This window comes from Ammodytes marinus (genome assembly GCF_949987685.1).
Source record: "Ammodytes marinus genome assembly, chromosome: 5".
In the NCBI taxonomy this organism is placed as follows: Eukaryota; Metazoa; Chordata; class Actinopteri; order Uranoscopiformes; family Ammodytidae; genus Ammodytes; species Ammodytes marinus.
In genome coordinates, this window is record NC_137234.1 from 13,943,318 (window position 1) to 13,954,472 (window position 11,155).

General features: G+C 42.9%; 3 protein-coding genes across 3 annotated transcripts; 1 reads left to right on the forward strand and 2 right to left on the reverse strand.

The window, feature by feature from the left end:
• Positions 1-92: 92 nt before the first annotated feature.
• Positions 93-4,253, reverse strand: kbtbd4 (kelch repeat and BTB (POZ) domain containing 4). The gene is made up of 5 exons (XM_080027299.1): positions 4,199-4,253; positions 2,940-3,414; positions 2,710-2,851; positions 2,313-2,419; positions 93-2,206 (listed from the first exon to the last, which is right to left on the reverse strand). Exons 2-5 carry the CDS (start codon positions 3,399-3,401, stop codon positions 1,346-1,348), a joined length of 1,572 nt encoding a protein of 523 aa, XP_079883425.1. The 5' UTR covers positions 3,402-3,414; positions 4,199-4,253; the 3' UTR covers positions 93-1,345.
• A 1,231-nt stretch (positions 4,254-5,484) lies between these two features.
• Positions 5,485-6,380, forward strand: LOC307250523 (protein FAM180A; the record flags this gene model as incomplete). The annotated part of the gene is made up of 2 exons (XM_080027641.1): positions 5,485-5,574; positions 6,033-6,380. 2 exons carry the CDS (start codon positions 5,485-5,487, stop codon positions 6,378-6,380), a joined length of 438 nt encoding a protein of 145 aa, XP_079883767.1.
• A 274-nt stretch (positions 6,381-6,654) lies between these two features.
• On the reverse strand, positions 6,655-10,791 carry ddb2 (damage-specific DNA binding protein 2). Its single transcript, XM_080027395.1, has 11 exons — positions 10,696-10,791; positions 10,457-10,595; positions 10,192-10,301; positions 9,747-9,935; positions 9,067-9,233; positions 8,863-8,962; positions 8,596-8,773; positions 8,060-8,205; positions 7,236-7,391; positions 7,085-7,130; positions 6,655-6,976 (listed from the first exon to the last, which is right to left on the reverse strand). Exons 2-11 carry the CDS (start codon positions 10,587-10,589, stop codon positions 6,714-6,716), a joined length of 1,488 nt encoding a protein of 495 aa, XP_079883521.1. The 5' UTR covers positions 10,590-10,595; positions 10,696-10,791; the 3' UTR covers positions 6,655-6,713.
• Positions 10,792-11,155: the final 364 nt, after the last annotated feature.

Genomic DNA, 11,155 nt, shown 5'->3' on the forward strand with positions numbered 1-11,155 from the left:
CAGCAGATGGCCTTGTCACTCTAGACCATGTGTCCCTTCAGGAATTCTGTCCTGTCCTCAGCAAGCAGTCCCAAGGTCACTATAGCTCCTAGAGATCTACCTTAACACTAAACCTCGCTCTCTGACCAAACACTGGACTCATTTTCCCATCACAAGCCTCTGGAGCATAAAAAAACACACGTCTGTGTGTGGATCACACCAGACCCCCACATGTGGGACTGTGAACTGTGATATGGGGTCTATAAACAGCTTTATTGCCCAACATTAAGGCACTGCTGCATGTCAGATGGGGCTCGTAGTGGCCCTCAGTTCCCATTGGGAGTTCTTATGGAGGCGCATATGTGCCCCCAGAAACCCCCACCCCTCATCTTGGCGTCAGCAACTGATGCTTAGAATAGTTCACAAAGTCTGACATGGTACTGGGTTTGGGTTTCAGCTGCACAGCCTCCTGCAGCACAACATCAATGGGATCAAAGTTTTGGCCTCTCTGTAGTAGCTTTCTCGCCCCTTTCCCCCTCCAAGGACAAAGCAGGCACCTTTACCACCTCGCCATTCACAAGATGCTTTACCAATCCAAGGATAAATACAGCTAAGAGGCATGTCTTTGTTTAGGCAAAGCTTTCAGTAGCCGCAAAGCAACATGGGCACCATCTTCTAACCCCGTCGCTGTATAATCGCAAGAAAGAAAGATCTTAAATTCCTAGTAATAAACATAGCATAAGTAGTAGAAGTTAGAGCTAAAATAACATACATATTAAAACAAAGAGTGACAGCTTGCAGCTACAGTGATATATTTGACTTTTCTGTTAACAGTTTTACTTGACCATAAACATGTAACTTAAAAAAAATACAATCTTACGACGACAAATTGTGAAAAATCGAAATGTTAGAAAACATTCTTCGTTATCATGTTTATGTACATTGGACTTCAAATTGACATCCGAGGATATTTAGCCTAAAACACCATGACACACTTATTCACATACATTATACTGAAGGATGTTAATGCTCAGTAAAGTTGTAACACTGAAGTTGTTCATGCGTGTCAATAAACAGTGCACAGGAAACAATGTCGATAAGTTCATCTCTGGTTACAGCGTCAAGACAAAGTGACTTCTTAGCTCAGGGCTCCACAATGAGACACAGTGTAATACGAGTGACACAAACCACCGCTAAACTGTTTTTAGTGGTGAAGACACAGAAACCAGCTGAGTAAATACATTTAGAGCATGTCCCCTCATAGGATGCTTGCACAGTGAAGTCATGGTAAGTTATCCAACAGTCTTCCCTGATTATCTGTAGTGAGTGTATGGTCCAAACAGTGTGTGGACATCATGAAGACACTTCAGGCCAAGACAAACTGCCAGTTTGTGAGGAGGAATTTTAGACCTCTGATAACTGAGACCACAGACGTGGCCGGGTTGAACTTTAACGTGTTTGCGTCACCTTTCTTGCATTTGTCCCTGAAGACGTATATGCAGCCATTGCAGCTGGCCACCTTCCACAGTGAGGGGACGCAGCTCCACACCTCGGGGAAACGCAGGCGGGTGAAGCTCTCCAGCAGAGGGTTGTAGCACACCAGAGAGTCTCCCTCGGCCACGATGAAGATCACGTCCATGTGGACTGCGGCGTGCATGCAGCCTGCGAACGGCAGCATGTAAGGTTTGATCTGGCACTTCTTGGAGGCCGTGTCCAAGCACTGGATCAGTCGGGACGGCTTGGTGAAAAAGTCCATGTCGTTCTCCTCCCCGCCGAGCAGGTAGATGGTACCTCCCAGGTTAACGCCAGCCGCCCCGGACACGGCGGTGTCCAGCTGGTTGGTCTCTGTCCACATGTTGTCCTTCACTGTGTAGTAGATTACGGCGTTGGACAGCGTGTCCTGCAGTGTCTTACCTCCCAGTGAGTAGATAGCGTCCTCAGTGGAGACAGAGACCATGGTGTGGTGGAGGCGGTCTCTAGGCAACGGGGCACAGCGTTCCCAGTCCATGGTGTGCATGTTGCACTTCCACATGCGGCGAGGGATGGAGCCCCCCACCACGTACAGGTCACCGCCATGTTTACACGCGGCAGTGATCTGATGACACAAACTGTTCTGGCCGCTCACGCTGATGGAGTCGTCCTCGTCACAGTGAAGCGACACAGCCAAGGAGTGAGTCCTCGTCTCCTCTTTACCAATGAGGTAAATGTGGACGTTCTCCCCGATTTCCTGTGGACATAAAGACGTATCAGACATCAGAGATAAAAAAAATAAAAAATTACATAAAGAGAAAGCTACAATATTATTCAGCTCTGGATGAAACATTGTTCTTTACCTTGAGATTTTCTTGGAGGATACAAGAAAACTCCTCCCTCTCCACCTTGTTGTGGTTTATCCACGACTCGATGGCCACTGTTGGATTCTGTGAGCTCGGTACTCCATCTGAACACAAACACAAAGCTCAGTGAGTCATATGCATAATACCGTAAAACGTATATCCAGTAATTTACAGGTTTACAAGACTAAAACAGTTTTTGCATGCAAATAATACCTTATGTATGTTCATTGGGATGGATTACCAATCTGAAGCAAGCTACATACAGAGCTGTGTTATTTTGTAATTTTCATATAAATTGAAATAACCGTTAAGAAAAGAATACAGTAAGCTTGTTGTATAAAATGGCAAAACAGCGGTTTGGACATGGTGACAGGACCGTAATGGTTTTTATTACCTTTGATGATGTCCAAGAGCAGACAGAGAGGCAGATTAAGAAATTCCTCCGCCTGATGCAGCTGGGCCAGGTGGATTTTTGCACAATGCTTGGCTGCAGTATACAACTCCTGGTCGCTGTGTCTGTCTGCAAGCCACATCACCTGGGCAAAAACAACAGGTAATCATTCAAACTGATATCACACAATCATGGCTAAAAAGGTCTGAGCTTTTGTAAAAACAGTGGATCACCTGCAGGCAGTTCTTGACCTCTACCGTCCGTGAGAGGAAGCGGGAGCATTCCTCAAACAGCGCAGTCAGCTGATACATATCTGACATCTCATAGGTGTCCTGCAGCTCCTCCACCCTCAGCTTGATGGTGCCGTGATAAATGTAGTCGACCAGCAGCTGGAAGACAGTGGGACTGACATCCTTCAGCTCGATGCAGCGGTTGTGTGACTCTTTGAGGTTGGAGGTGAACATGGAGCGGAAGAAGCTGCTCTGTGCCGACAGCACCAGCCGATGCAGGTGGAACTCTTTGCTGTCCACTGTGACGGTGACGTCAGCGAACAGGCCGTCCTCCAGACAAAGATCCATGATGCTTTTCACCACCCGGCTGGAGTGGGAGCGGTCTGTAAAGGTGTATCCCAAGAAGTAGTTCTCCTCTCCCACCGAGCCACCGACACTCTGGCCCCCCTCCTCGCTGGACTCCATTCTTGCTGCTCGCCTGACAATGTCAACAAAAAGCATAAAAAATGTAAACCCTGCAATAACTCCTGCCTTCAAAAAGGTTATTATGAAAATAATCTTATAAATTGAAGCTTTCCAATAATACAGGCAGCTAAACATAAATACACGAGATATGGAAAGAAAAGTATGTCCGTGTGTTTCCAACTTGTGAATCCTAGATGTACTTAACAATTTTACAGTTGAAAAACACTCTGTCTGCTGATGGATCCCTATAGCTTTGGTGTTGCTTTAAAATTATGGTGTTATTTAGATTGTAGCCTACTGACAATTGCTTCAGATCATAGATTTGTCCATTCCTTTTTTTTTACCTAAAATCAGGCTGCCACAGTTTAAATCAGACATTAATTTATAAAATGGCAAAGTTATAACGTTATGGTGCTCAGAGGTTTGTTTATATAGGCCATGAACATTAAATTAACTTTTGAAAAACAGATTTTTGTAGCTTGAGCTTGAAATGCTGTAAGGGACCGAATCTGCCTATTATTCATCTATATTTTAACTCGAATAAGCTTGAACACAGATACAATGCACCCATTCTTTCAAAGTTTACTATCACTGGCATGATATGCTAACACTAGGTAGGTTGTATTCAACGTTATGATTAGCTAGCTTTAGCAACTGCATGCGTAGCTGGGTAACGCCCCCCTCCCCGAGTGTGAATTTAACCGTTATATAGTTGTGGTACAGCTTTAACTAAGGCTGTAATTGAGATGAGAGGGTGACGACACTAAATGGCATAACTAGTAAACAAGAGTGTTTACCTTTATCTCCACTACTATGCGTATCATTCAGTTCAGCTGAACTCTTCACCGGAAGTGAATGCACTGTGATTAACTGGTGCTGCTGCTCCTGTGTGGTGTAGCTTTGGTACTGCAGGTGTCACTCTTAAAATGATCCTTTTCTTCTTGGTGTAAATATTGTTAGTTATAGTAGTAGGCTACCACACTGAAACCACTAGATATAATTCAATAAGTATACTAAATAAGTACCGGTACCTTGAACTGAGAGAAGTCAGTTAGGCATAAGGGTAATTAGGCTTGAATTATTACTTACGATCCATCCAATTCATTCTTGTATACAAGTGGGATAATAACTCCTGTGAGAAAGATACTGGGAATGTAGAACACATTTTATTCCAATGCTAATGAAAACAGGAGAGTAGAACATTTTGGATTAATATGAATTTTATTGGACAAAAGTGGAAGTTTTTTTAAGACGCCAGCTGTTGATCCTGGGTGAGCATCCTGTACAAAGGCATGAAGAAAAACTATATAAAAATAGCATTCTTTGCAATGATGGTCGCATTTGCTGTTACATGTAATGTATGATCATCAGAGGAAAAACAAGACCATTTCAGAAATATTTAAAAGTTCCTCATAGCTGCTTTAATGGACTTTTTTTTATGTTGACTCTTACCCTTAGTCAATCATGCTGACTTCATGGATGTGTGTGTATGTTTTATTTTGTATTGTTCAACATAAATAGTATTATTACAGTAATGGCTAAAATGTACTTTAATTAAGCATTATAAAAGGTTGAAAAATTGTTAGTTCTCTCTGTGAACTTAAAGTCCAGCTAGCTCAAATTCCTCTATGCTGTGAAAGGTAGGAAATAGGATCCAGGATTTAAAAAATATTGGTCCCTGCTCTGCATTACAGCCATCTGGCTTTTGATCCATTTTTCCAAGGTGGAAAAATGCATGGTATTCAGGCTGAGGTGCTTCTCTCTAGATTCCCAAAAGTTTGCAGGGAGACGGACAGATGAGGAGAACGCAGCAACGTATTATATCTTTGAAACTATCAAGAGAAGAATCAATATGAAGATACAACTTCAACTCTGCCTTCAGGTCATTTTATGGCTTTGGTTTGAGCGAGCGCTGCAAAGTGAGTAGAATCAGACAATCTTTTCATGAAGCTGTGATGAGGACAAGACATGTTTTTAGGTTTTTATGCACAGATACTGCATGCACTGTTCAATATGCAGAAAACACAATGACAGGTGTTCAATGTGAACATTGACAGTTTATCTGCAGGGATTTGTTCCAGTTATGTCTGTTAAAATTGCAGTACTTTCTACTTTAGATGTGGCTGCAGGCACCAGTCCTACTTCAGTCTCTGATGCGAACCTGATGTTTGAGGTACTTCTTTTATTTAGAATCTACAGATACAGTACATTAAAAGGTGGAGTCAGGGATCCTGGAGAACACTTGCTGTCAAAATCACCATTTGCCATATATATATCATTGAATTTCTCCTCACGATCCACAACCTGTACTACGTATGTGCTGAAAAATAATAATACAGTGTTTATACACAGCCTGAAAATGGGTTTGTAAACAAAGGTGGCTGACCATAGCTAGCAACATACCCGTTAACAGAGCCAAGGCTGTACATCAACACTGGATTTTTTTCTTCTAGCATACACACAGTACTGACAGGTAGCAAATCTTGAGAAAAATATTCACTGATTTTGACAAAAAGTGATTTTGACTGCAAGCATTCTCAAGAATTGCTTACTCCCCATTCAAATTTACAGTGTTTCTGTTTTACTTGCAAAGTAAGTTGTATTTCTTTCCCCTCCTCCTTCTGTACGCAGTTCTTGCTGAGCGGGGCAGAGCTGGACAAGGACAACAACATGGTCCTGCTCGACAAGGAGATGGCATCAATGAGGCCGGGGCGGGCTTTCCTCTCCCAGATCAACGACGGCATTCCCAGAGACTTGAGCTCCATGGTGCAGATGGGGACCACGCTGGAGGCTCAGAGGAAGAGGCAGCTGACTCAGGGTCATTTTGACAGTCTGGTCCTGAGCATGGTGTACTCCGCCTACCAGGCCCTGAATCAGGGTAGAGAAGAGGAGCAGCAGGCCTGGGGTGGAGCGCTCCTCCAGCTGGCAAATATTACGGTCCGTGATCTGCGTGGAAGTCAGCTCTTCAATTATAAATGAAACACATACTGCCTCTCTGTACAAGATGAAGGTGTATGCAAATAAACCAGTTGCCATAGATCTTTTCCGTCATGTGTGTTCATCCTCAACACGGAGCGAGAGAGAGGAGAGAGAGAGAGAGAGAGAGAGAGCGAGAGAGAGAGAGAGAGAGGATTTGTAAAAATAAGGACTCAACCATTTATGAACATGGTAGTTTTTATTATAGTGTACAAAGTAGAACAAAAATTGTGAGAACATATAAGTGTTTACAAAAGAACATCTATTTTTTCAGCATTCAAACAATCCCTGAATTTCGAGACACACGGAACAGTAAACAGAGGAACATCCTTTAGGTCACTTCTTTCTGAACTGGGCTCGTTTTTCTTTAGTAGCCACAGTATTTGTCTTGGTCTTGGTTTTGGTCCCTGATTCCTCTAGAGAAGCCAGTTTCTTCTTGAGCTTTGCATCCAGAGCAGGAGCTCTCCTGTTCCTGCTGGAGGGCTGCCGGCTCCTTCTCTGGCCTCTTAATGCGCCCCCTGAGATCGAAGTTTCCTCTGTTGCTATTTGCTGATCGCTGACCAATGACTTGTCTCTGCCCCAGACCATCACCGTACAACCTGCGAGTGAACACCCAATGTTAGTTTGTTTGGTAGCTTTACCATTTGAACCTGGTAGAATCATCGAATAACAACACATCTATCAATAGTGCTTTCAACAGAACTCACCCATTCCAGATCCAATCACATCACCCATAGGGTTGAATTTGTTGACCTGCAAATTAATATTTATTTGTGTTGAGAACTTCAGTTTTTGTGTCTTCAAAATTATTATTCCCCCCCCCCCCCCCCACACACACGATGTTCAAAGCTTCCTTACAGATTTGATCCCTGCGGCGTTCAGATCTTCTAGCTGATACACAAGCTCTGCTGTGTTGGCATCGAAGATGTCAATGGTCCTGCGATCTCCGGGGCAAACCCTTTTATCAGGGTACCGCCCCGCTACAATCAGATCATAGACAGGGTGCCACGTGGCCTGCACGGATATAATAACAACAGCATTCTGTTACCTACGACACTGAAAAAGCACAAACACGGCAATATATTGTTTTGTTAAATACCAACTGGTCGATTATAATCTACGAATTACAAAATATTCTTAAAAAAAAAAAAAAGGTACAGTGTTTCATATCAGAGCCTTTAGCTGGATTCAATGGGGTAATTTTAGATTGCAATGCTTCATTGCTAATCCTTCCCTTTAGGAGCATTTACAGAAGCTACGGTGGCCTCCAAGGACAAGAAACGTACTACTAATGATGGCATCATCCACCAATGCCTCAAGTCTTTCATAAATATTGGTTAATGAGGTGAAGATGTATGTGGTTATTTATTGTATGGTACTTATTCTTCGTCTTCCAACAGGTGCATTTCAATTTGGATACTGATGCCACAGCCTCTTTTGCATTTATCCATCTTCCACATCCGGGTCGCAATTTGACATTTCCAGACATGATGAATGCCAATAAGACAAGATGTCACAAGAACCTGTCATTTCACTGTTAATCTTCCTGCTAGTTCTAAATGGTACTGAAACATTTCATTTCAATGGAAATGTACATGGATGTTGGCTAAATCTGATAAAGCATGTATGTCTGTGTCTACATAAATTACACACAGTCTGACTCATCAGGATAAGAAACAAACCTTGACGGGTGTGAGATGCTGAAACTGTCTGTGCGGATGTTGGATAATGTGTTGAGGCTTGGACCAATCGGAGGAGGAGTAGACCCGGATCTGGTCGTACTGATCTGTGGTGAGCAACTTGGAGCAGTCCCATGGGTTGAAGATGGCTGTGAGGAGACGACGGTATCAGCTTTACCAAAAAATAATATAGATTTTCTTTACAGCGATGGTCATAACATCTGCTATATCATGGCTGTAAATATCTCTGTTCTAAATAAACAAAGAAAAAAAAAATTACTAAAATGAAAGATAAATAAATAAATAAAAGAAAAAGATGAATTTAGAGTAATACCAAAATATACACTTTTAAATGATACTTCCCCAACACATTTTTTCAGATGTACGACTTGGCTACCAAGGGACTCCACTATGGAGTTCTCGAATTGATATGGCACAATATTTTCGAACTGCAGGATTTTTCTAAAAAAACATGCAGCAAAAACTCAAAGACTTAACTTAAGGAAGCTAGGGAGTGTTTGTCCCTGAATGAGCGCTACCTGAGTTAACAGCTTTCTCGTGAGGCAGGTTGTGGAGGAAGCTGTTTTTGTCTTTGATGTTTCTCAGGTCCCAAAGCTTCACCGTGTGGTCCACCGAGGCCGTCGCCAACAACCAATCACAACGGGTGTTAAACTCTGCGTGGGTCACTTTCGTTTTGTGCAACTTGCCACTGAAAATCTGCAACATCAAAGTGAGAATTTTTACTTGTATTCTTTACTAGCAGAATAACCCCACTCTGTGTGTCTCATTGGGAAGTGGACAATCACCTTTTGGCCGTCCAGACCCAGGAGAAGGAGCTGTCCCACATTGTCTCCTGTCACAAGCATTTGTCGGGTTACTGAAACATCTACGCAACAGAACCAGTGGCTGTAAGAAACAAATAGGAAGAATTGTATTTACGCAACAGATTACAAATCAGGTATGTTTTTATTTTGTATATGTTTCTTTTTGCTGAGCATCAGTCTTCTCACCAGACATTGTGGTGATCGTGCCCACAGTCTTGAGTTGTGGACAGAACGGTGGGCGTGCGGCCCTCGAAGGTCTGCAGGGTCAACTTGCCCTCACCAGAAGCCACGTAGACTTTTGAAAGGTCAGTCGGGCAAAACTTCATCCCTCCGATAAAGTATCCTGCTCCGTTCTGTGCACAGAAACACACGCAGGCCAATCATGAAGGGGATATTAGCGCCACACTGCCACGCAAAAGTTTAGCAATAAACGAACAGGGACCGCCTGATGAGAAGACTGATGCTTAACTGTGAGAACACTCTTTAACTTAATCTTACAGAAAGCAAGGGGGACTGAATTTTACGTCAGTGTGTCTGTGCTGGCAAACACTTTTAGAGTTGTCCCATTGAAATCTCGGAGTGCTGTTGTGCCCCCAATAGATGAGGTGAACAGCTGAGTGGGATTTAACTGGTTAAACTTCATGTCTGTAACTGAGTCTCCAGCCCCCATCTAAGCAGAGAAACAATTACAATGTTGTCAAGTACACCCAATTTGCACATTTCTTTATATGAATTTCAGCCTCAACATTTAATTTGGCTAGGCCTCAAAGTGTTGCATTATTTAAAGCAATGTCTAGAAAAGAATACACTGTATCCAGTTGCTCGAGCAGGGTAGAAGCAAACCAGACCACTGTGCAGGAACTCACCCCTTGAATAAAAGTTTTCTTGGCCGGCACCGCAAAGTCCCACAGGTATATGTCGCCGCCCTTTGACCCCACGGCCATGGTGGTGGGATGAGTGGGATGCCATTCTAAACAAGTGATCCTGCGGTCGAAGGGGCTGGCACCACGGAAATGATAGGAGGCAAGCGAGCGGACAAAGGGTTGCTGAAGACACTGATGAGATCAACACAGTAGAATGTACAACTGCTCAAAAAAAACACCTCACAAATCACAAAAAAAATTGAATAAACAGTTTTGCCCCAGTATTTTCTCTCTTGCAAGTTTCTACATAATAGACAAAAATGCACATATAGGCTACCATGCACACTTTAATTTAATGCATGCTGAGGACATTCCTAAAGCTTTGGCCTTACAGGTTGATGTTCACTGTTAGTTTCTATGCTGCCTCACCTGAGACCAGCCGTCTCACCTGTCTCATCTGTGAGTGTAGACTTTGTCCTAAGGTGCTTTTGTAAATGTAGTGCAGGATGCTCCCGTGCCCAACTCTCCTCTGGACTCCAGTAGACTTGAGAGGGGGCTCTGTATATAAAACACACACACGCACGCGCGCGCACACACACACACACACACACACACACACACACACACACACACACACACACACACAGTCGTGACAAGTGTCATCATCATCATCATCATCATCACCATGCTGGACATGCTGATCTGTAGCTCACCTTGTTTAGAAGTCTCTCCATTTTGTCTCTCTCGCAGTTTTTTGGAAGGAGTTGGACCAGACTTCGACCCAGTTATTTTCTTCGCTTTACTCTTTGATTCCGATGCATCTGACTTGGTCGGTCTGCCTTTCATTCCGCCCTTACAAAAAAAAATAACGACGAGTTTTATTGTGCAACCCATCACGGAGGACATAAACCTAAACCATTTAGCTGCATCAAAGTGCTAGCATTTACTTTACCTTTGGTGCTGCAGGTTCAGAATCTGAGGCTCTAAGCAGGATATCCAGTAACTTTGCACAACACTGTAGTACACGTGAGGTGGCTAATAGCTCAAATGTTTGTGTTTTGTAACGTGTTTGAATTACAGCTTGTGGCCGGTAGGTAGCAGTCTTTCTCTGACTACTAAATCATCCACAATCCCCTCTCGGTGGACGCCATGTTTGGTGTTTAGGTAGGAACTTTTATATACTATCTATGGGTAGGAAGGACTAAAAACGTCAGATCAGCTACAGTTTAGAGGTTTTATAATATTTGTGAAAAGCACATAGCTCATGGAGGTCAAACTAATTCCTTTATTTCCCTTTAACCTTTGTAAATCAAGATTATTCACCAAAACAGATACTAGTACAGAATCTACAGATGATATAAAACATTGTGCTTTGAAATAAATTATTATTTTTATTGAACCATCATGAGCAT